The sequence below is a fragment of the Esox lucius genome, chromosome 13, assembly GCF_011004845.1.
Source record: "Esox lucius isolate fEsoLuc1 chromosome 13, fEsoLuc1.pri, whole genome shotgun sequence".
NCBI classification, from domain to species: domain Eukaryota; kingdom Metazoa; phylum Chordata; class Actinopteri; order Esociformes; family Esocidae; genus Esox; species Esox lucius.
The window spans coordinates 4,551,007-4,575,568 of record NC_047581.1 but is presented as its reverse complement, the minus strand read 5'-3'; the positions used below and the strand labels follow the sequence as shown (position 1 = coordinate 4,575,568).

The 24,562-nt window shown below is 39.8% G+C and overlaps 1 protein-coding gene across 6 annotated transcripts in view; it reads right to left on the bottom strand.

The window, feature by feature from the left end:
- Positions 1–448: 448 nt before the first annotated feature.
- grin1b (glutamate receptor, ionotropic, N-methyl D-aspartate 1b) overlaps positions 449–24,562 on the bottom strand; it is a 53,666-nt gene continuing 29,552 nt past the window's right edge. For 3 of the 6 annotated variants that reach the window (XM_010900107.4, XM_010900108.4, XM_010900109.4), the window contains 5 exons: positions 18,968–19,129; positions 17,749–17,858; positions 17,260–17,405; positions 6,186–6,296; positions 449–3,365 (listed from right to left, as the gene is read on the bottom strand). In XM_010900107.4, the coding sequence (XP_010898409.1) occupies positions 3,300–3,365; positions 6,186–6,296; positions 17,260–17,405; positions 17,749–17,858; positions 18,968–19,129 (595 nt within the window). In that variant the 3' untranslated portion in view covers positions 449–3,299. Of the gene's footprint in view, positions 3,366–5,781; positions 5,852–6,185; positions 6,297–17,259; positions 17,406–17,748; positions 17,859–18,967; positions 19,130–24,562 lie in introns of all 6 variants that reach the window. The other 3 variants (XM_010900110.4, XM_029124641.2, XR_002197690.3) reach the window with 2 other exon arrangements.

The following is a 24,562-nucleotide window of genomic DNA, read 5'->3' as shown; positions in this document are numbered from 1 at the left end:
AGAGGATGGCACCGAGCCCGCAGTCGGACGCGTCCACCTCCACAATGAACTGGAATGACGGGTCGGGATGGGCCAGGACCGGAGCGGTGGTGAAACGATGTTTCAGTTCCACAAACGCCCCGGAGCAGGAATCCGAAATCGTACTGATTATGTATTTTAATTGTGGAAATAATGGCGTAGCCTGACAATGCTCTTGGTAGGCGAGACAATAACACACAAAGACAGGGGAAGCAGAGGGAACATATATACTGGGGGGAATGAGGACCAGCTGCGCTAAACAAGACAACAGGTGAAATGCATGAATGAGATGGGCGGTGGTGTTAGAAGACCAGTGACGTCGACCGCTGGAGCCTGCCCTCTGCAGGGGGAGGAGAGGCAGCAGTGGGTGCAGTCGTTGCATTTAATATGTCAGACATTTTATTAAATAATAAAACTGATTTCTATTACAGAGAGATATTATATTACTTTTTATTAATAATTCACACAACATAGGAATTAAATAGAAAGCACATTTGGTAGTGATTGCTTAGGTTATAGATGCCTAACTTACTATCTTAAAATATTGTATTTTTACTTTTAAAGAATAGAAAAACAATGTTTCTGAGTCCTCTGATTGGCCATTGTACCCTGTACTTACAGTCTTTAATTCTATCACACAATGCCATATCGTTTTCCCAAGCATTGCCACCACTAAACCCTCTGGACCAACATAACCTTTGCACTTTTCACAAGCAAACCAAAATGTTCACTTGCACTGCCTATTAAACCCAACTCACTATTTGAATTATAATGCATTCTGAATAAATGCTGTTTTGAGAAATAAGTAGGTCTGTCAAACAATTATAACATTTGATAGAGTTAATAGGCAGGATTTGCTGCGAATAATCATGATCCCTGGAAATTACATTATCAAAGATACAATTTACAATGTACAATTTGTACATCATTAAAACTTATTTGAACTTCATTTAGACTTATTATACTTACTTAACCATTTGACCATTTCCATATCCATGAAAACAGTAAGACAACCATAGCTAAACTTCAGATCTCTAGTTGATGGCTACATTATTAGTAGTAATATTGAACTCTGCCACATTATTTTACTTGAATAATAAAGAAACATTTCTACAAAACATTTGCCCATAAACATTTCAACCATAATAAAAAAAAGTTGATCCAGAAAGATACATTTCTGTCTCTCTCTAAGTCTAATATCTTAGGCCAATTGCAGAAAAACATATCATCCTCTCATAAAATACAGTACACTTGTCTAGCAGTTACAGGTACATGTTTAACATTCTTAAGTTCTCACAAATATTATGAGCAAGGCCCTCACTTTGATTTAGTACAAAAATACTAAACTAAAGAATTTTAGATTTTGAGTGAGGAACTGTATTTAGAATACAATTTAGCTGTTACACTTTAGCATTTTACTGTTTTTAAGAAAACAAACTTTATACAATATCTTGTTTTTGCAGTTAGCCAATTTGCTATCGGCAGACTAAATGCCAGCGTATTTTCAGTAACAGTAATTGAAAGGGGTGGGGGGGGTCTTATTTATCTAATTTCATATATAAAGCTAAATACAGTAATATAGTGAAATATATTATAATATTAGTAATACATGGTAGTAACTTACTTAGGGTTAACCACACATCTACCACAGCCATCTTAGCCAATTACTATAAAGCCCCTACAGTTGATTAAACATGAATTGATATTATACATATGGACACGATACACAGTACAATGACGTAGATAGCATTACAGGATACTTTGACCCAAAGAGAGGGAATCTCTTTCAATGCAACTACTCTCAAAGCATCCGGAAATGATGTACATGTCACAATAATGTATATGCAACGTTCATAGTCTCTTCCTATATCTGCATCTGAACCATCTCTCTGCATGGTGCTGCTTTTTGCTTGAGTGATGAGAATCTTTGATAGCTTTTACATCGTTTTCCAAACTCCTCCTCGAGCCACAGCAGATGTTTCACATTTATGTTTTAACCCTAAACTGGCACATCTGATCATTTTGTAAAACGCTTGATGATTAGTTTAATATTAAAATCAGGTGGGACAATTTAGGGTTAAAAAAAAAAAACAGAAATGTGAATCATCTGGGGGAAGAGAGGGCAGCTACATTTAGGTTACAACAGTTAGCAACATCTCATTTGTTATCCTCAATGATGTCTTGATGTAAAATAAATACTTTACAGAGAGACTTAATGTTGACTGAAGAATACATTTTCATGAATGACTTTCCTATACTGTGTAAAAAAAAACAATGCAACAGTATTGACAGACAATATTCTTCAATAAACAACAAGTAGCCTACAACACCCCTGTCCCTGTGTATTTCTGTTAGAGCCAGCTCTTTTGTCGCTGTCTTGCCAAAGGCATTTGGCGCCGCGATACTGTAGTATAATGAACGCTGAAGGTATTGCCACTTGCCAGCCAATTAAATACTTTACCACCACTGAGAGAAAAAAGAAAATGAACTCATGAAAAAGTATTAACGAAGACAGATAAAGAAAGACTGCAGCTAAACTGAGTGCTACAACAGAAACTTTTCTTAGCTCGGATTTACACATAAGGTATTGATATTACTGCATGCCACTTATTTAGAAATCATCCACGTTTGCGTAATTATTGCACAAACTACACAGCATTAGCCTAAAGCTAACAAAAAAACGGCTGATAAAGAACACAAAGAAAAAAACTATGAAAATGCAGTACAAAATACATATATCTACAGTAAATGTCTAAGGTTATTCTAAATAAATGGAGGTAGTAAGACAGTGACATTAAACATTCTGATCTATCAAATCTATCGTGTTTTGAAAATCAAATAACACAGTGCAGGACAACATGTTGCAATCCAGGGGTGAAACGGTCTCTGGTAACAAAACAAAACAGAATTCTTGTTGTTTTGTAAATACAGTAAACAGCACAACGGGACAATAGCAGACAGATTATAAAGTTGAATAAATAAAAAAAACAGCCTAAAGCTGTCATTGTGCTAGGTCGGTCCACAAAAACGTGCAGTTTGGCTCCAGTGTGAACTGGCACAGTGTGACAGTGGGATGCTGTCTTTCTGGTTCCTGTCTGTCCTGTTTGGTGGGATTCCGGTAGAATGGGCAAAACATTCTATATGGGTAGACAGCAAAATAAGGAAAAGGCAACGGCTCAGGCAGCGTAGCAGCAGCAGACCAGCACTTCTGGCCCACAACCAGAATCCTCTCTCTTTTTCAGTCAAAAGTCTATCTCCAGTCTTTTCTCCATCTTTCTTTCTCACACCACTGTGCTAACAGAGGGGTCTGACAAGTTGAGTTGGCCTGTGATGTCCGTGGGATAAGGCTGCAGAGAGTATGGGAGAAAGACATAAAGACAGCATGATTTCAGCTGTACTCAAAGCCCATACATTCACAGCGCATAGGCCACAAACGTTATGTAACAAGTGATTATGTCATACTTTTGACCCTCCTCTCCCCACAAGGCAGTGTTTGCCTGTGATTCGGAATGGTTGTTTGGACAGATCGCGCCGAGCACAGCAAGCACTCTGAACTGTGCGTGCTGATCAATAAACAAAGCAAGGTCACAGATGTAAGACTAAGCTGCTTGCCTTGTTGCCAAGTAACTGACCAATTTTAATTTCTGCCATATGCCATGGTATTTTACATTTTTTATAGAGATGTGTGCTAGAAGTGTTACTGTGAGTATTGTTTTTAAATAAATGCAAAATGTTATACCCTTATATTTTGCTGCACAGAATGCAATTTACCATCAGTATTGGGGAATTATTTCTATGTGTTACTAAGGGTCTTAAAAATGGCTTATACTCTTGGTTAAAGGTTACCATGGAAACTGACATGATTATATGTGGACACAGATGCTTTTTTCCTGCTGAGAAATCGTTCATTTCAGCATGGATCGACCAATTACCTTTGTATTAAGGAGGTTTGAATAAATGGCATTGAGCTGTTTACCTTTCAAAACAACCAGCTCCTAAACAAATGTTTTTTTTGCCAAATGCCCTTGGTATAAGGTTTGAATTATCAATTTTACCCTGTGAGGGTAAAAAATATATGTTGCTTCATTTGGGTTCTGTTGTGACCAAGAAATCCATAAAGGAAATGTAAAAGGTTTATACCATGTTGCACAAAGATGACTTTGTACCATGGGGCCAATGGTGTGGAACGTTCAGATAGAAATGTGCTATGCAGAACAAACATCCCTCTCTGACATATAGAACAAGGAATGAAGTATGTTCTCTCCATGGCCTTTGTATCTGCAACATTCAACAACATTTGGCTACTGAACATGGCCCAGTTTTACCTCACTGTTTCCAATGCTGTTACAGTGTAATGTAACGCTGTAGCTACACATTCCGAATCATAGCTCACAGCACCGCCTGCTGACAGACAGGTGAACAGCATGAGAACAGTCTACTCCACAACAACCAAGGAGGAGGAAAGTAGCAGTGTGGCATGTGAAGTGGACACTGACACTAAAAATCCATTCATAAATAAACACTGATATAAAATAATAGGATGGTTAAGGACAAAAATAAATGGGTAAATTTCTAACAATATATATCAATATTAAGCTCTTCTCAGTTGTTTACCTTAGGCTACTGCAGTACCCCTGCTTTAAAATAATACAAATTCTGAAGTAAAATTGGGTTAATTATTTACAGGGAAGCCAGTAACCTGGGAACATTCCCAGAAAATAATGTACGGTTTTTATGCAACTTAAGGATGATTAAATTCCCAAAACCATTTCCTTGACAACACATTTTTTTTATTTCGAAGGTTTTGTATAAAACATCCCTGGAATTGACTCCTTACACTCACTAAAATGTTGCGCACAACATTGACAAAATTCTTAAGTGTTGATTCGGTAATAACTCAGTTTACCAGTAGTGTTTAAACTGCCATAATAAAATGAGAGCAACATCAGGTTTATTTTTTACAAAAATTATTTAAACTAAGCACAACTTAATTGTTTCTGTATCATAAGAACAATTGTTGTAACCTAACAAATGTTCTGGGAACTTTGACAGAACAAGTTCTGGTTTGCTGGGTCAGCTCTGGAAAATGGTCTGTAAAAGAACCTGTAACAAAAAACCAAAACAATTCAAAACACTACTTTGATCTTTGGTCAAAAGGATCTGCAGGACACCACCTGGAGGCAAAAGGGGGAATAAAATAACCCAAAATATTACGTGGACAATTTCAGTGCTCAACACATACCATAAACACAAGTTAGCTTGCGCAAAAACATATATGACCTCAAAAGGAGCTGGCAACAGCTCATACATTATAGAACAAATCCATAACAATAATAACTGCAGCAGTAATCAACACATTTTCCATGTATACACAACCAGGACTCCTGTTGAATTCCGAAATAATCTAGTGTAGAAACAATTGTCATTAAAGGTTTTTCATCTGGACAATACTTGGTATACAATGACACTTCAATCCCAGCAACATCAGTTGATTCAGACACTGCAAGTGAAAATTGTTTGGTCAAAAAGTGTTTTTCCTCCCCCAACACACAAAGAAAAGTTAAATCTGTTGAAAGAAACAAGATTTTTGTGAGTCTGTTACCTTAGGTATTTAGTTTTTTTCTTGGCCATTCTTTTTTAATGACAGGAATGTGGCTTGACAACAACCACACATTATGTGACTCACAAAGGAAGGTGCAGCACAGACCAAGCAGTGAAACAACACAAAAACACACAGATACACAACTAGAGGAGAGTACAAACCAAAATGATGTGCAGGTTAGCCACAGGACAACGACCAGCAAATCGCGTGACGTGCTGCTCATATTGCCCCCTTACACAGTAGTCATTCATAAAAGAAAGGAGCGGGGGAAAAGAGAAAAAGAAAACCAAAGCCCTTAGCTTTAGAAAGCCTACACCTGCTCTTATCGGTTTTCCTTGTTTGATTTTGGACAGATGTCTGGATGGTTTACCGATGACTGACTGACTGACAGACGCGTGGCCATGACTGTAACTTCATGTGTGGGAGGATGACTGACAAGAGTCTGGAATGAGACGTTTTGGCGAAATAAATGAGATGACAGAGGAGAGTGAGAAGAGGGCGAGATGAAGGAAGAGAAGGAGAGAGAGAATTACAGGGGAGGGCAGTCATTTCTTCATCTCCTTACCGTGTCTTTGGAGGACCTACGTCTCTTGATGTTGGAGGCCAGGGAGGTACTGATGGACCTAAAAGAGGCTTTCTGTTTGGAGACGGGCTCTGCTCTATCACTTTTCCTATCCTAAAATAAATATATATGTAGAAACATTATTGGTGTTCTTTTAGTGAAGGAGTGCGTTTAGTTTTTTTTCGTCTCATTGTCCAACCATCACCAACCCCCCCTCAGCCCCTCAGCCCCTCAGCCCCCCACCCACCGACCCCCACACTCACCCACATCACTACATTGCAGTACACCACTTTCTACCTCTTAGCTCTTCCCTTGTGTGAAATTCTCAGTTTCTGCTTTTGCCAAGAAGCTCTAACATTAATCTATATTGAACATGGTCCCGTGTCTCAAGTCTGTTTTCAGACTAAACCCATGTCATGTGGACATATAAAGAATTCTATATAATTGAATGCTTCCAAAGAACTGGGTTGCTATTAAGAGCTGTGCATTTTCTCCCGGTTACTTTCTGAGCCACTAGTGCGGAAGGGGGAAGCCTCGGATGGCATGGTAGAGTAAAATAAGAACCATCTGTGTTCATTTTACATACAAAAAGAAGCAATAGCGTCAGCAAAGAAAATGAGCTAAAACGAATGCAATACAGACAGTAACAAAGCAAAGCAAATATATTTTAGTTTGGCAGGGGGTGGTGTGGTTGGAGGAGATGGAAGCTAGGGAATACAATGATGAATAAGTAAAGGAGGGTAAAAAAAATGACCAACCAATAAACTTGTTAAACTCAACATGGCCCCCTTTGCATTATACCAAGGTGAGAGGTATAATGGTGTTTCTTCCACGGCAAAGAGGCAGTGAGCAGCAGGGTCTGAGAAGGGAGCAGGTGGGGCGTCAACCAGAAAACATGCAGTGTATGAAACCAAAAGGGTTGCAGAATGTAGAGTTAGTGATATGATATCAGATTTATTGGCCAGGACTGTACCATATTCACTTCTCTGACTGGTCATCTTCCTGGTGGCTTTATGCCCCTAATAGTCCTTGAGTCTTAAAAAAAAAGCACTGGAGCGGGTTTATATCAACCGCCATAGTGTTTTGAATTCCACATAATAGACAAGATGTATCAGTAATAAAATATAGCTTTATGATTCATTTTAGATGTCTGAATCATTCAAGACTCTTTCCACTTTCTAAAACACAGTATAGAATCAATTACAGTTACAAGGAAGACATAGGGCATATTCAAGAGATGATTCAATAGCAGATATCGACAAAAATAGTGAAATAATTGCAGACTCCTTCTTTGAGTTTCCCACCATTGTGTTCATCTCCTTTTCTGGCAACCTTCCTCAGACTGTACACCACTGAATGAGGTTGCCTAATGACACTGCCTTGATCAGAGAGCTGTCTGAAATCGTTTGAAATGCTAATAAAGCCTGAGGCAAGAGGACTAAATGTGCATTTCCAATATGCAGGGCCAATACAGTTTGTTGAGAAGCCTTCTGTACATGTATTGCTCCAGAAAAGATTGTGCCAGTGTTTCATAGGGATCACAGCTTGATCTTTGGCTAGAATCAGTGGCACATTTTATCAGTGGTGCTTGTTGTTTGCCAGCCATGATCAGGGTTATTTAAATATGCACAAGTACAACCTTCAGAATTGAGTTCAAATTGTATATCACAATAATACATCATCCAGTCAAAAGCAAGACATCTATCTTTAAACATAAAGAACATTTGCAAGATATTCATTTGACCCTACAAAGAAACACAGTGTCTCATAGGATATACCCCACTGCCAATAAGAGCCTGCCCCTCTATGTGTTTTTCACCTTATGTAGAAAAAAGTACTAAAGGCGATTTATTTTGATTTGTTTACCTCACGGTTCAGCGGTTGGAAAAAACAACATGGTTTCAAAGAACAGTAAGTGCTTTATCGGTTGAACTGAACAAGGAAATGCACTTCTACTGTGCTATCATAATTAGAAGGCCTAATGGCAGTATGGCTGTAAGTGGGTGGTGCATGTGGGAGTGCCTAACCCAATGTTAAGACCTCTGGCAGAAGCAGACGGAGGCTTGCCGAAAAATGGAGCCAAGTTCACCTCACTGCTGTCTATTGAGACCAGAGTATGTGAGTGTTTTGGAGCTGTTGTAAATCCCGCTCATCGCTCTCTGAGCAAAGGTTATGTCCTGCTCCACGTCATTTCGATCGCTCCGCTCAAAACCACTCTTTGCTTACAGGAAGAAAAATACCACTCCAAATTTGCGCCATTCCATTTTTGTTTAGTCACAATTCAAACAAAATCCTTCAATTTTGTGATTGTCGAGTATTCGTTTTATAAAATATAACCAAATCACATGCTTTGAAATATTAACCACTTAGCATTTAACTAGCATATACATGTGCATATTGGCTGTAAAAACAAAAATATAAAATTTATTTGAAATTAAATAATAAGCTAACATTATGCTAAATGTCTGTCCATAGTAACTTGGAATTCACTTTTAAAAACATGAGTTTGGCCAGAGTGTGTGGATTCAGGTTCATGCTATGGTGCATTTCTTATAACCCTGTACTTCTCTGCCTCTCCTTTTGTGTCCAGTGAGGACTGCTGCAGCCGGGTAAAGCAGTCGCGTATTTCTCTAAACTGGTTATGCACCAGATCATCCACTCTGTTTTAAGAGTTGGTGATACAAGATGCTTATCTTAAAAGTACTGCATTTAACAAGTGAAAACATTTTCTAAGTGTAGTTTTCCAATAATATTATAATTAACAGACTACTACAACTATTATCACATTAGAATATTCTATAGTTCTATTTTTTTACATGAATGACCATATCAAAAAAGAAATTGTAAAAGTCAGGGTGGTACCATCGGGAATCAAACAAAAATGCCCTGTTAAAATATAAATATACAAATTAAACAAAAATGAACTGATTGTTTTAATCCTTAGCTACAATGTAGCTACCCACTTTGATCCTTTCTGATAGCATGTGCATGTATTCCATAATGATTCTTATGACTCTTGGTTGTGGTTACTACCTTAGCTGGGCCCAGATAATCAAAAAGCTAAATTTGTTAACTGTTAATCCGTTCACCAAAAAGTTGGATGGAAGTTAACGTTTTTTGCCAACTTCCGATACATTTTCAACATTTCTAGAAGTATTTTTTTCCTTTGGATTCCTAACTTCCTAACTAAGTCAATTACATTACATTTGTCCTTTTCCATCAAGGCGAGGCAACATAAAATGATGTTGAAGTAACAACATTTTTGGAAGGTCTCGCCCCAGCATAACAACGAATAGCCATTTGATTTCACAGATACTAGACAGCCAGAAAATTATGCTTTTATTTAATCTTGCCTAGACTACTGTAATGCTTTGTTTACATGCCTCAACAAGAAGTCCCTAGCTAAACTCCAAGTTGACAGACTTCTTACAAGGGCTAAACCAGGGCTGGCAAACCCTGTTCCTGGAGAGCCACAGTCCTGTAGGTTTTCTCTTCAGCCTCATTTGTGACTAACCTGAGTCTGCTTTTCATCCAACTACTAATTAGAATCAGGTGTGCCCGAATAAGAGTTGGAGAGAAAACCTACAGGACTGTGGCTCTCCAGGAACAGGGTTGGCCAGCCCTGGGCTAAACTAAGGTTTGAAATAACCCCAGCGTTGGCAGCTCTACATTTGTTACTTGTGATCAGACTAAATTTTAAAATTCTACTTTTAAGGCACTACATGGTCAGGCACCTGATTACATTAGTGACAGGGTAAACCCATACTGCATTGTTATACCTCTCAGATCTGCTGAAAAAGGACTTCTGGCTCTTCCAGAGTCCAAAATGAAAATTATAGGGAACCGGGCCTTTGCTATATGGGCCCCTAGACTCTGGAACAGCCTACCAAAGAATGTCAGTGCATTCTATTAAATCTTACCTCTATATAATTGGATGCTTCCTTTTATAAGATGAATTAGTAAACTTCATGACAGCTTAAGCAACGAGCAAAGTAACACACAAGTCTTAAAAATGCATGCTGGGATGAGCATGCCCTGACCACATGAAGTGAGCTCTACTCGGAACAGTATTGGAGCGGTGTTGGAGTGGTACTTGAGCGATTGAGCGAGAGGGTTCTGCTCAAATAACGCTTCTCGCTCCAGTCAAATTTGAAACGCTCAGGTATGTCAAGTATTTTCTGGTGAGAACATTGTTCATAGAAATTTACTGTCTGCGTTTGACCGGTAGTGTATCCCTCATACTTACTCATAGATGATTGAAAGTAACTGGATCTAAAAAGCTAAGCAGCAACTAGCTATAATCCAATAATGCAACAGAAAGTTGGCTGCTACTACTTGAAGAACACACAGTTATGCTCTGGCCCAGAGCTAAATTACCTTGACAAAATACATTTAGTTAGTTTCAAGTTGGCATAGTTGTTGATAAAGAAGTATATTACAGAGGTTCAGCCTTGAAACTGTTGCAACCAATGTTAAGAGATAAAGGTATCTCTAAAGTATTTGAAGTTTTAATCAGTGACTGGGAACATTATTGTGGGGCTTGTATTGTTTTGCTTACCAACAGATTATCCTGGCATGTAAAACAACTTTAGTTTGTCTTTAAAACACTGTCGACACAAAAATAAAAGCATTGGCACCAAAATGAGTCATCATTTCAAACCTAGGCTGCTTAGCCTTTCAAAACGCAAAAGGACCTGTTACTTACCGATCCCCCTTTATGAAAAGAAAATGTGGATACAATGTGCGTTGAAGAGTGACCACTGGTACATTGACTCTGATCACTGCTGCCACCTGTCGTGCTATTCATCACTCCAGGCCTTTCAGTGAGACATCAAAGTCTCCATGGTGTTCAGCTAAACTCCCTGGCTTGCACTCCCCACTACATTTCCATTCTTTGCACTCGAAAGAGAGCGAGTGGTTGGGGAAGGGGTCATCATCCCCTCCAGTCAGGGAACTGTCAGTGTCCTTGTGCAATCTGACACAAAGTAGCAGAAGACAAGGAGACTTAAGTCAGTCCTTTCACAGGCACCAAGGATTGTACTCTGTTGTATGTATTTTTGCATGTACACTGAAAGACGTTTTATGAATATCAAAGTGTTTTACCTCAATATGAACAATATTGTATTGTAAAAAAAAGTATTTTGTACAGTCCTATGAATCGCAATGCATTATGGTCAAATGTACTGTGATTAGTTCTACTTTAAAGCCACTAACAGTATCACAGAATCACCTGCCCAAATATGACCAATAAGAGGAATGCAACATTTGAAAGTTTGTTTTGGGAAAGGAATTACAACAAGAGAAAAATTTAAGTAAAAAAAATATTTTCTTGTCATAATTTTAGTAGCAGTTTATGTTATATATTTATTTATATATATATTTGTTGTAAATATTGCACACAGAACCATCCGATGTCATTGAATAGCATTTAATATTCATATACATTTTTAGATAATTTGAGAATGACTAGGCTAACTGTTTTATTCATCTGTATTGGTGAAATATATTTTCATAGTACTGTACACATATATATATATATATACAGTGGGGAGAACAAGTATTTGATACCGATTTTGCAGGTTTTCCTACTTACAAAGCATGTAGAGGTCTGTAATTTTTATCATATGTACATTTCAACTGTGAGAGACACAGACACAAAAGTCCAGAAAATCACATTGTATGATATTTAAATAATTAATTAGCATTTTATTTGCATGACATAAGTATTTGATCACCTACCAACCAGTAAGAATTCCGGCTCTAACAGACCTGTTAGTTTTTCTTTAAGAAGCCCTCCTGTTCTCCACTCATTACCTGTATTAACTGCACCTGTTTGAACTCGTTACCTGTATAAAAGACACCTGTCCACACACTCAATCAAACAGACCCCAACCTCTCCACAATGGCCAAGACCAGAGAGCTGTGTAAGGACATCAGGGATACAATTGTAGACCTGCACAAGGCTGGGATGGGCTACAGGACAATAGGCAAGCAGCTTGGTGAGACGGCAACAACTGTTGGCTCATTTATTAGAAAATGGAAGAAGTTCAAGATGACGGTCAATCTCCCTTGGTCTGGGGCTCCATGCCAGATCTCACCTCGTGGGGCATCAATGATCATGAGGAAGGTGAGGGATCAGCCCAGAACTACACGGCAGGACCTGGGCAATGACCTGAAGAGAGATAGGACCACAGTCTCAAAGAAAACCATTAGTAACACACTACGCCATCATGGATTAAAATCCTGCAGCGCACACAAGGTCCCCCTGCTCAAGCCAGAACATGTCCAGGCCCGTCTGAAGTTTGCCAATGACCATCTGGATGATCCAGAGGAGGAATGGGAGAAGGTCATGTGGTCTGATGAGACAAAAATAGAGCTTTTTGGTCTAAACTCCACTCGCCATGTTTGGAGGAAGAAGAAGGATGAGTACAAACCCAAGAACACCATCCCAAACGTGAAGCATGGAGGTGGAAACATCATTCTTTGGGGATGCTTTTCTGCAAAGGGGACAGTACGACTGCACCGTATTGAGGGGAGGATGGATGGGGCCATGTATTGCGAGATCTTGGCCAACAACCTCCTTCCCTCAGTAAGAGCATTGAAGATGGGTTGTGGCTGGGTCTTCCAGCATGACAACGACCCGAAACACACAGCCAGGGCAACTAAGGAGTGGCTCCGTAAGAAGCATCTCAAGGTCCTGGAATGGTCTAGCCACTCTCCAGACCTGAACCCAATAGAAAATCTTTGGAGGGAGCTGAAAGTCCATATTGCCCAGCGACAGCCCCAAAACCTGAAGGATCTGGAGAAGGTCTGTATGGAGGAGTGGGCCAAAATCCCTGTTGCAGTGTGTGCAAACTTGGTCAAGAACTACAGGAAACATATGATCTCTGTAATTGCAAACAAAGGTTTCTGTACCAAATATAAATTTCTGCTTTTCTGATGTATCAAATACTTATGTCATGCAATACAATGCTAATTAAATACTTAAAAATCATACAATGTGATTTTCTGGATTTTTGTTTTAGATTCTGTCACTCACAGTTGAAGAGCACCTATGATAAAAATTACATGCTTTGTAAGTGGGAAAACCTGCAAAATCGACAATGTATTAAATACTTGTTCTCCCCACTGTATATATATGCATGTTAATTTTTCATGTTCATATTTTAGCTACTGATTTAATTTCTGAAAGTCATTTGTAAGCTAATTTGTGCCGTTCTGTGCGTTGATGCACAGTTACTGTGGTGGGCCTGAGACTGGGACAGTGTGTTGCTACGGAGGCACCAGTTCAGACGATTACATTCGGTGAGAAAACAGTAGCCTATATTTAGATTATATTCTAATTGTGTTTTATTTGTAATGATTTAGGTAGACTATAGATTTTTTCTCCGTTTTTTTTTTTTTTATGAGAAGTGTGACAGAAGCCATTAATAGCAAGTGGTCGGACAGTGTGGGGAAAAGTTTCTGCCTACAGTCTACATTACTTTCAATGAATGCTCGACGGCAGCTTTGCCTCCTACCCTGGTGGCCGAGGCAGCGCCAAGCTGAAGCAAAGCGGCTGCCGCCCAATGGAATGCGCAAAATATTTGGTCGAGCCGCCGAACCTCAACTATGTTCAACTTTTACCTCTTGCCGCCAGAAGGTAGCCAATCAGATATTGTGCTTTTGTCACTATCGCAACAATGGAGGATTTAATAATGCTGTTGTCGTTACCCAGATTTTAATGACACAAAGTCAAAGAATCATGAAGATTGAAACAAAATTATTAGGCCATAATTCCCTGAACGAAGGAAGGCAGATATAGGTTTGGCTTTTTGTTTGCGTTTGCCATATTTACGAGGCTGAATCAAGAGTGCTAAGCTATTTCTGTTACTATAGTTACAGCATCAAGGTCTGTTCAGGGGGAAACTCAGGGTTTATCATTTTATTTCCGGATCACAACACGTACCAAACCGATATTTCACATTCAGTTTAGTTTTGTACTTATTACTAAATGAAATAATAATACTAACATACTTGGCGAACTGATATGACAAGGCAGAGTAGATGTTGATGTCAAAGACATCACAGTGACTCGATCCCCAGAAAAACACTCAACATTTTGCCTCTTTGCATGCCGCCCTAATTGACGCCGATGATTAAAAGGAACAAGGTGTTTCGGCCGGCGATTGCTGCTTCTAGTGTGTAAGCAGTTTTAGAGTGAGGAGACACAAGCGCACAGCGTAGGACAGGGATGATAGCCTGCCGACAACACCTACCCACTCGCCCACAACATCCAAGTGTGCAAAATCTGACCGCTATGCCTGCATCAACTGGCAGCCACTGGACATCCTGGAAGACGAGACCCCAGAATCAGCAGAGGTGAAAAGACAGGAAATGTTTAGTCCTTATTGTCAAGAAGGACCATGCAGAGCAGAGTGTGGCAGAGTTGATGAACTTATAGACATCATATATGTTACCCAGCGCTATGCCATTAATTCAAGCCCTCCACCAAGCATTGCTAAACTTCCGGAACAATGGCCTTCTCTGTTTATGAAGAGACTCCTGTGTAATCACTTCCAAACAATGACTGGGATTGATCTTGATGACCATTTAAAGGATGCTTTGGACACCAAAGACAAAAAGATAATACACTTTTTTTTAAACTCTAGTTACATGGTGGAAGAAAAATGTAACATCTTTTCTCAGAGATGTCAGGAGGTTGATGAAGGAACAATGGATTGTGGAATCTGATCTCTTCTTGTCGTGATGGCCAGTTTCCAAGAGAAGGTCTCGCTATATCTTCAGGCTGATGTAGGTACTTTTTAGGTTTTTGTGAGCAGGTTTTACCAGGGCTTGCACTTTCAGCTATAACTGCATTTTAAGACTATTATGTAACTAAACATTGCTTTTTATATTTAATATTTATTCAGGTCATAACTACCCCAGTGGATGCAGAGGCCATGCTCTCACTCCCAAGCACCCCAAGACTGATTGTACTTGGTAAGAATCTCAGAATTTTCTACCCAGAGCAATAAAGTGCTTGGTAATGAAAGAGTCATTAGGATCCTATGATATTTGCGATGTTCTGTTCAGTAGTTCTTGGCTTAACATCTTGGTGAGTTTGCCCGTTCTGTAATGAAAAAATATCTAGACAAGAAAATCTGACATTGAATCAAACTTAATGATAATAAACATAATGCATGCTAATACCTTGGGTGTACATTGTTTGGTAGGAAATTCAGTCATCGATGCACAAAGGTGGATGCTGGCCATGTAAGGTAATGTCTGTATTCAGTCCACAGACCTACCTGACTTCCCCGCTGCACTGGCTGTCCTTTTCCGCTGCTAATATATTTCACAGTAATGCAAATAATACTGTAATTTCTATACCAGTAACACTACAATAATCCCTTTTACAGTGAATGACTGGGAAAGAGCAGCCAGTATAATCCTGTAATTTTCACAGCAACGGGCTTACAGTGTACGTATACTCATGCAGCTGCAATTACCCTCCAAGCTGAACATGGATCTCTTATTAATCATGGGCTCAATTTCACTAATACAGCAATATACCCAGTTTGGTCTGTGAAATGTAATCCGTAATAACAATCATTTTTTCTTTTCTAGTCCTGTCAGTGTGATCCAATCATCAGGGATTAACATCTGCCACAATGACTACACAAATATATCAATGGGCATTTATCTGAGTAATTATTAAATCGCCAGAAAAATAAAACAATTTACAAATCTTAAGTTTACCCCAAGTGAGGTTTTTCCTTACAACAGTGATGTGGATTTACCAAGACTACTATAGGCCACATTAGATGCAGATGCAGCAAGCTATGAATCTGAGACTTCATTCTCATTCCAGAGAATGCTATCAGATGATGGGATGACCTTTTGAGGTGTATGTGGGAAGCAGGGTTTACGTTAGCCAGCAAATCCCAGCTTTTCACTAATATCAGGTGTAGTTGTCTGGCAGATGAAAATTAATAAATGAATAGATTAACATCATATTAAATAGCCTAATATTGTGTGACCTATATGATCTGTTGCCAAGAAAACAGCAAGCCTCCACTCTCTCTTTTTGTAAGACATTACTGAGTGTTTGGTCATGTGACTAAGCGTGGCACGAGATTCAAAAGTCGCACACTCCGGACAGCAACTCAAGCAGCAACTCCAGCATATGACTTTGAAATGTCGAATGTGAACCAGACATCCCCGGGCCGTTTTAACAAAAAAACAGGTGACGATGCAGCTGAGGCCAGCAAGACCTCAGAAAAGTTTGTTATTTGAAATAGCCTTATGTAGCAAAAAATATTTCAATGTTTAATATGTAATGGAACAACATATATTTATATCCGTCCATTTTAATGCGCACTGTCTAATTAGGAAATATGGTTGTAAATGACAAAATTCGACTTGAAATATTTTACACACGCTTCAGTGTTTTTTCCTTTGGTTGATCAGAGTTGATGTGACAAATAAGCGACTGAAACGCGTTTGTCTATTAAATAATAATGTTGCGAAAATTAGGCTACATTATGGTGCATTGCAAAACAACTCTAAACTAGATTTCAACATAGCCTACTGAAACCTAGAAGCAAGCGAGTTTCAGGAAATGATCTGTGCCTATAACTTTCCCCAGAGGTATCAAACATCCTATGGAAACTGCCATAATTTGCATGGCATTTTTTGAGATTTTTCTAACATTGGCCTCCAAATCCATTATTCAGACTGGAAACATGATTTTGGAATCAAAATATTGTTAAAAAAGATCACTGTCTATAAAAATAATTGCGATCTGGCTCAAATTATTTTGATCAGGTAATTATGTAAAATTTGGACTGCCCTTGTTGTAGCCTATATGTTCAGGTCACATATATTGTGATAAGTTAATTCTGCTGACTAATTTAAATGTAAAAAAAATTTGGATCACAACATTTGTATTTTATTGCTGTTTAAATGTAGGCTATTATATAAAGAAAATATGTCCGGTAGCTTTTCTATATGGCTGGAATTGTTGAATCTTAATGGCAATATTGGCCATAAAAAGTCTAGAGTAAACTCTGGTGGGAAGACAGATGGATCATACCTGTAGATTCTTCCTCCACACATTGACCGCAGCGAAGGCCAGTTGCATCTGCTTTCTGCGGGCATCTTTGTGGCGTTTGTATGCAATCTCAATAAAGATGAGGAAGATTCCAGCAACGATACCCCCGGCAACCAACATAAACACACCTTTTGGGACATGACAACCCGTTATTTACCTTAATTCAGTGAACAGTCTAAACTAATAACTCAATTCTCTACTGACCTCGGTATCATCTATGGACAATCATTTTGAACTTAAGATCCATATAATCTATCAAACTACCACAGACATATGAACACCTACACAAATCAATTTGAGCAACTATGCACCTGCAGTGTTTTGTCTAGGGAGTGTACATCAAGCTGTTTCACACTACACAAACAGAATGTTCCGGCTTAGACAAGGCAGGCTAAATCCTCCCAAAACAGTTTGTTGTTTCCATTTCTTCTCATTTCTGTATTAATGTGGACTAACGAGAACCGTACATACCTGCCATGTTCTCAAATGTGAGTGTGGCCGGTGCGTTACTCCTAGAGTCACACTCCTGGTATCTCACCCAGGTTTTATCTAGTTCTTCCATGAAGCCATTCTCATGAGAGCTGTTAAAGTAAAAGACAGATTATACTCAAGGTTAGGTCTGAAACAAGATACTTACACATAAATTGGTTTCCTGGAGACTGATCAGGCTAAGACACACAAAGCAGTAAAGATGAGGTTTATAAAATTCTTATATACAGTTGTGCTCAAAAGTTTGCATACCTTTGGAGGATTGGTGATGTATGTACCATTTGTAAAGAAAACATGAGTGAGCAGGCAAAACACGTCTTTAATTTCTTATGGGATTCACATTCAACTGTAGGTCATAACAGAATGGCACAATCATAAAACAAAACATGGCAAACACATTTTATTTTTACTGACCCCTGTTCAAAAGACTGCATATCCTTAGTTCTTAAGTTGCTCATTTCCCCCTTTAGCATCAATGACAGCATGCAGTCGTTTGTAATAGTTGTCTATGAGACCCCAAATTCTTGCAGGTAGTTTAGCTGCCCATTCGTCTTGACAAAATGCCTCAAGGTCAAGTCTTTTGTCGTCTTGCATGAACCGCACGTTTGAGATCCCCCCAGAGTGGCTTCAGTCAGAAGACTGTGATTGCCACTCCAGAACATTCACCTTTTTCTGCTGTAACCACTGGATGGTCAACTTGCCCTTGTGCTTAGGGAAATTGTGGTGCTGGAAAGTCCAACAGCATCCCATGCATAAGAATGCAAATTGTCTGCCAGTATTTTCAGATTACATTCTGCATTCATCTTGCCATCAATTTCTGTGATTTCTGTTATCATTATGATTTAAAAAGGAGCCAAACAACTATGTGATAATAAATGGCTTCATATGATCACTATCCTTAAATAAAAGTTTCTTGCATGATCAGTCATATTTCCAAAATCAATGCCAAAATTTCACAATTTCTGCCAGTCTGCAAACTTACAGTATAAGCACAACTGTATTTTAGTACACAATTATTAAAATACAATTATTAGTACACAATTATTAGAAGTACAACATTGCTTATTTCCTATAGTAATATACTGATAACTGATAATTTCAGAATTTGCATAGTTTTTTGAGATACCTTTGCAAATGAAGTTTCATTAGAGCTATGTCAGTATTCGACAATGTTTGGTGCTTGTTGCTGGTCGATATTCACCTGAGAATGGACAGTGAAACATTTTGCTTCCAAGGGCTGTCCTTCCGCATGCCTATGCCAAAGCCGGAGCGGAAGAATAGCTCTCCTGTTGTCACCAAATCACACTTCTGTGATGCCTCAAACTCCAGGACGGCAGAGTCCCAGATAAACGCGTGCAGTTTGCTGAAGAAGGGAGTGACACAGAAGACAGGGAAGAGGAGGAACAGAAACTAATGATTGACTAGAAATGCTCATAAGATTTCCCATTTGCTCAATTGCAGCATACATACATACATATGTCGATGTATACAGCATACATACATCCCCATTACGGACCCACGCTTTCCGCGTTGGATATTTTATTGTATTGCCAGAATTAGTTCATTATTATTTTGTATGATTATTGTTGCTTCATGATTCACACACTAACGATACATAAGTGTATATATATATATACAGCTCTGGAAAAAATTAAGAGACCACTCCTAATTTTTCTTAAATCAGCATCTCTACAGGTATGGCAGCCATTCCATTCCAGTGTCTGTTAAATTCCAACACAGGCACACCTCATTTTACTTAATGAGGTACTGATTAGGTGATTACCTGAACCACATCTCTTGCAATAGGACCAGCTGGATGGCAAAAACAGTGCAAGTAGTACCTTTTAATTTTAAAAAACTATTCAGCATGACAAAATAGTTTTGAGTGAGGAAAAGAAGGGTTCAATTCTGGCTTCACTGGCAGAGGGACACAGTGAGCGTCAGGTTGCTTCCATCCTGAACATTTTAAAGACAGCGGTTCGTAAGAACAAGGCCAAGCAACAGACATTGGGGTGAAAAACGACTGTCCACTGACCGAGATGACCGTCAACTTATTCGAATGACATGAAGACGGTTCGAAACAGGCTCCTAGGGGCAGGGCTGAAGTTGTGCAAAGCTAGAAAAAGGCCCTTCATCAATGAGAAGCAAAGAAGAACCAGGCTGAAGTCTGCGAATGACCATAGGGACAGGACCATAGAGGAATGGAGTAAGGTAATCTTCTCTGATGAGTCAAATTTTCAGCTTTGCCCAACACCTGGTCGTCTAATGGTTAGATGGAGACCTGGAGAGGCCTACAAGCCACAGTGTCTCGCACCCACTGTGAAATTTGGTGGAGGATCGGTGATGACCTGGGGAAGCTTCAGCAAGGCTGGATTGGAGCAGATTTGTCTTTGTGAAGGACACATGAATCAAGCCAAGTACAAGGTTATCCTGGAAGAACACCTGCTTCCATCTGCTCTCACTATGTTCCCCAACTCTGAGAATTGACACAGCCAGGTCAATCAAGGTGTGGATGGAGGACCACCAGATCAAACCCTGTCATGGCCAGCCAAATCTCTAGACCTGAATCCCATTGAAAACCTCTGGAATTTGATCAAGAGGAAGATGGATGGTCACAAGCCAGCAAACAAAGCTGAGCTACTTACATTTTTGTGCCAGGAGTGGCATAAAGTCACCCAACAGCAATGTGATGGACTGGTGGAGAGCATGCCGAGACACATGAAAGCTGTGATAAAAAATCTGGGTTGTTGAAAAATTAATATGAATTAGTTTTCTTTGCATTATTTTAGGTCTGAAAACAATGCATATTTTTTTTGTTATTTTGACCGGTTTATGTTTTCTACTAATAAATACTCTAAACTACAAAAAAAAATAAATAAGGAATTCGGGAGTAATGTTGTCAGTAGTTTATAGAATAAAACAAAACTGTTCATTTTACTCAAACACATACCTATGAATAGTAAAACCAGAGAAACTGATAATTTTGCTGTGGTCTCTTAATTATTTCCAGAGCTGTATATATATACTGCTCCAAAAAATTAAGGGAAACACAGAATCATTGCAGTATAACACGAAGTCAAACTTCAAGGATATCAATCAGTCCAGTTAGGAAGCATAAGTGATTGTGAATCTGTGTCACCTGTTTTGATGCAAATCAAAGTGACAACAGATGCACTGCAGAGGCAAGAGCAAGACAATTCCCAAAAAGGGAATGGTTTTGCAGGTGGTGGCCACAGGCTGTCTTTCCATATCCTTCCTGACTGATTCTTCTCAAGTTCTGCATTTTGCTAGTGTCTTTGTCACCACTGGTAGCATGAGGTGGTACATGCAGCCCATTCAGGTTGCACAGGTAGTCCAGCTCCTCCAGGATGGCACATCCATACGTGCAGTCTCAAGAAAGTTTGCTGTGTCTCCTAGTACAGTTTCAAGAGCTTGGAGATACCAGGAGGCTGGCTGCTACACGAGGAGAGACGGACAGGGCCGTAGAAGGGCATCAACCCAGCAGCAGGGCTGATATCTGCTCCTTTGTGTGAGGAGGAATAGGATGAGCACAGACAGGGCCGTAGGAGGGCATCAACCCAGCAGCAGGGCTGGTATCTGCTCCTTTGTGTGAGGAGGAATAGGAGGAGCACTGCCAGAGCCCTACAAAATGACTTCCAGCAAGCTACTGGTGTGCATGTTTCTGACCAAACTGTCAGAAACAGACTCCATGAGGGCGGCATGAGGGCCCGACACAGTGCAGACTGATTGGCATTCGCTAGAGAACACCAAAATTGGCGCCCTATTCTCTTCACAGATGAGAGCAGGTTCACACTGACCACATGTGACAGACTTGAGTCTGGAGATGCCATAGTGAATGTTATGCTGCCTGCAACATCATCCAGCATGACCGGTTTGGTGATGGGTCAGTGATGGTCTGGGGAGGCATAGCCTTGGAGGGTCGCACACACCTAGCCAATGCAGGCCAATGGTATGAAATCCTCAGATCCATCCAGACCTTACTCTAGTGCTGTGGGCCCCGGGTTCCGCCTGGTGCAGGACAATGCCCGGCCTCATGTGGCCAGAGTGTGTAGGCAGTTCCTGGATGACGAAGGCATTGATGCCATTGACTGGCCCTCACGTTCCCCAGACCCGAATCCAATTGAGAACATCTGGGACGTTATGTATCGGTGCATCTGACACCGCCAAGTTGCGCCACAGACTGTCCAGGAGCTCACTGATGACCTGATCCAGGTCTGGGAGGAGATCCCCCAGGACACCATCCACCATCTCATCAGGAGCATGCCCCTCTCATCAGGAGTGCATTCAGGCACATGGGGGCCATACACACTACTGAGTCACATTATGAGTTGCTGTGATGAAATTCACACAAGTTGGAACAGCCTGTGATTTCAATTGTTTACATACATTTTCATTGTGAGTTTGAATCCAGCCCTGAATCTGCTGTTGATTTTTGTTTCCATTTCCATTGATGATGTAGATTAAAGATTTTGATCTTTAATATATTTCATTCATCGAAACCCGATGTGTGATTTAAGTGTTCCCTTAATGTTTTTGAGCAATGTATTAAGCATGCATACACACAAATCTGTGTGTGAACTGTGCATACAATCATATCTAGGCAAAGTCGGGGATTTATCAAGCTCAATGTCTGCTTGAGAATGTTTGTAAATTAATGTGTTGATACAGTATGACCATGACTATGTAGAGTGCAAAGTGGTTGAATAAGGGAAATGCCAATGAAAAAGACTAGCTGATGTGGAAAATATATTCTTTCATGTGTGAATTTTTTCTGAAAAATAATTTCATTGTTTTTAGATTTCATTGTGTTTCCATTGCACATTTAATGTGTACTTTCTTAAGAGTCTACAATATTTGATCTAATTTGACCACTTGGGAAAATGGGAAATAAAATGGGTGTAAGGTCTGCGGGCAACTCCGAGCTTCAACCGGTTACTACAGTCTCCGAATGCCAAGTTCCCAGCTCACACAAACGCACCATTCCTCCCCGTTTTCAATCACCGGCATTCTAAGCACCTCTTTCTCATTACCGCAACAGTCGGTACCCCTTTCTGTGTGAGGTATTGTTTGTAGCATACAACATACTAAGCCCGGTCTTACACTGAGATTACTATCTACCTGTTTGACCCTAGCCTGCCTTTGGTGTATTTGAGTTTGCCTAGTCCTCTGTGCTTTTGCCTGTTCTTTTCCGTGTACCCACCATTTTGTTAGTTTCGGACAGTCTGCCTCTAGCTTGGTCCTTTTGTACTGTCCCTCTGTCTTACCTGGATTTCCTGTGTTTTGACAATTGCCTGTTCTCCTGACCAAGTCTGTTGCCTGGATTTTTATATTAAATCTACTAATGCACGCTCTACTATTGTGACCAAACATCGGCCTCCAGGTTGTGTTCTTACAATGGGAAGCTGATTCCCTGATGTCAGGTTTTCTAAATGATGCATTTCAGATCACATTGTTAGAGACATACTGGACACAATTTTTGCACAAAGTGGTGCTTTGGCAGATTTTGTTTTGCCATTTTCCTTTAAAAATATATTTTAAACAGGCAAAATAAGATAATAAATTCAATTCCAGTGCATATTCAACAGCCATCTCCTCTGGAATCTGAAGGAAAATGAAGAGTAGAGGGCGCTGTATATTCTAGTTGCATCACAACATCCTGACACTGCCAAGAAAAGGCTGTTGATCAAAACTCATTGCCCAAACAACAAGGAGACTCATGAGAGAAGCCACAATGAGGCCGCACATTGAAGAAGCTACAGAGTTCCATGCCTGGGAGTGGATTAATGGCGCACCGATCAATCATATGAAGAGTTGAAGAGCAAACAAAAACTGCCTATATTGGAGGGTGGCAATGTTACTCAAAAAAATTATCTGAAAACATGACAAACAGATGGGGGGAATGATCAGATGAGCTTTTTGGAGAAAAATTTAACTAAAGTAGTATGTGTGGAAAAAAACTAAAACTGCCCATGCTTCAAGATATCATCTCTACTGTGAGGTATGGGTGGTGGCAACATTCTGCAGTGGGGATGTTTCACATAAGAAGGGACTGGACCCCTTGTTAAAATGTAAGGAAGAATGGAGTGTGGCGGTTTTATTCTCCATCCAAATTGGATGAAGCAAAATTAAATTCAATTAGCTAAAAAAATTAAGCCTGGGAGGATATTCATTTCAGCTGAACATCCAATGCACAAGGCCAAAGCAACATACTGATCTCAATTGCATCGAGAATCTATGTCATTATTTATCTACAACCGTCATTTAACCAGAACAACATGGATCTGCCAATAACAATGGCACAAAATCATTCTGAAGCTGTGTAAAGGTGATAGTCTACATACTGTGGCGCGAACATGCCTCCCTTGTTACATCAGCAACACACTTACGCCCCAAAGGAAGAAGGTTCTAAAACCTTCCAGCGGCCAGCCACTGCCCAGCTCCAGGGAGAAATGGAAAGAAGCCTATGATGAATGCCATGTAGTTGAAGAGAATGAAGGAGTTGGGGAGGAAGAATAAGAGGCAATGGAAAACAGACGGAGGGCAGCTTCTTACCTGGCAAAAAGGGCCATGGTCAATGAGGTGACCAAGAACCCAATGGCTATGGACACTCAGAGCTTCAGTTTCTCTGCAGAGAGGAAAACCTGCCAGAAGGACATCTGCAGTACTCTGTCAATCAGGCCTTATGATAATCAGACTGAAGCCATTTCTGAGTAAAAGGCATATAAGCCATTTCTGAAAAAAGGCGTATGACATGCCATCTGAAGACTCAGCTTCA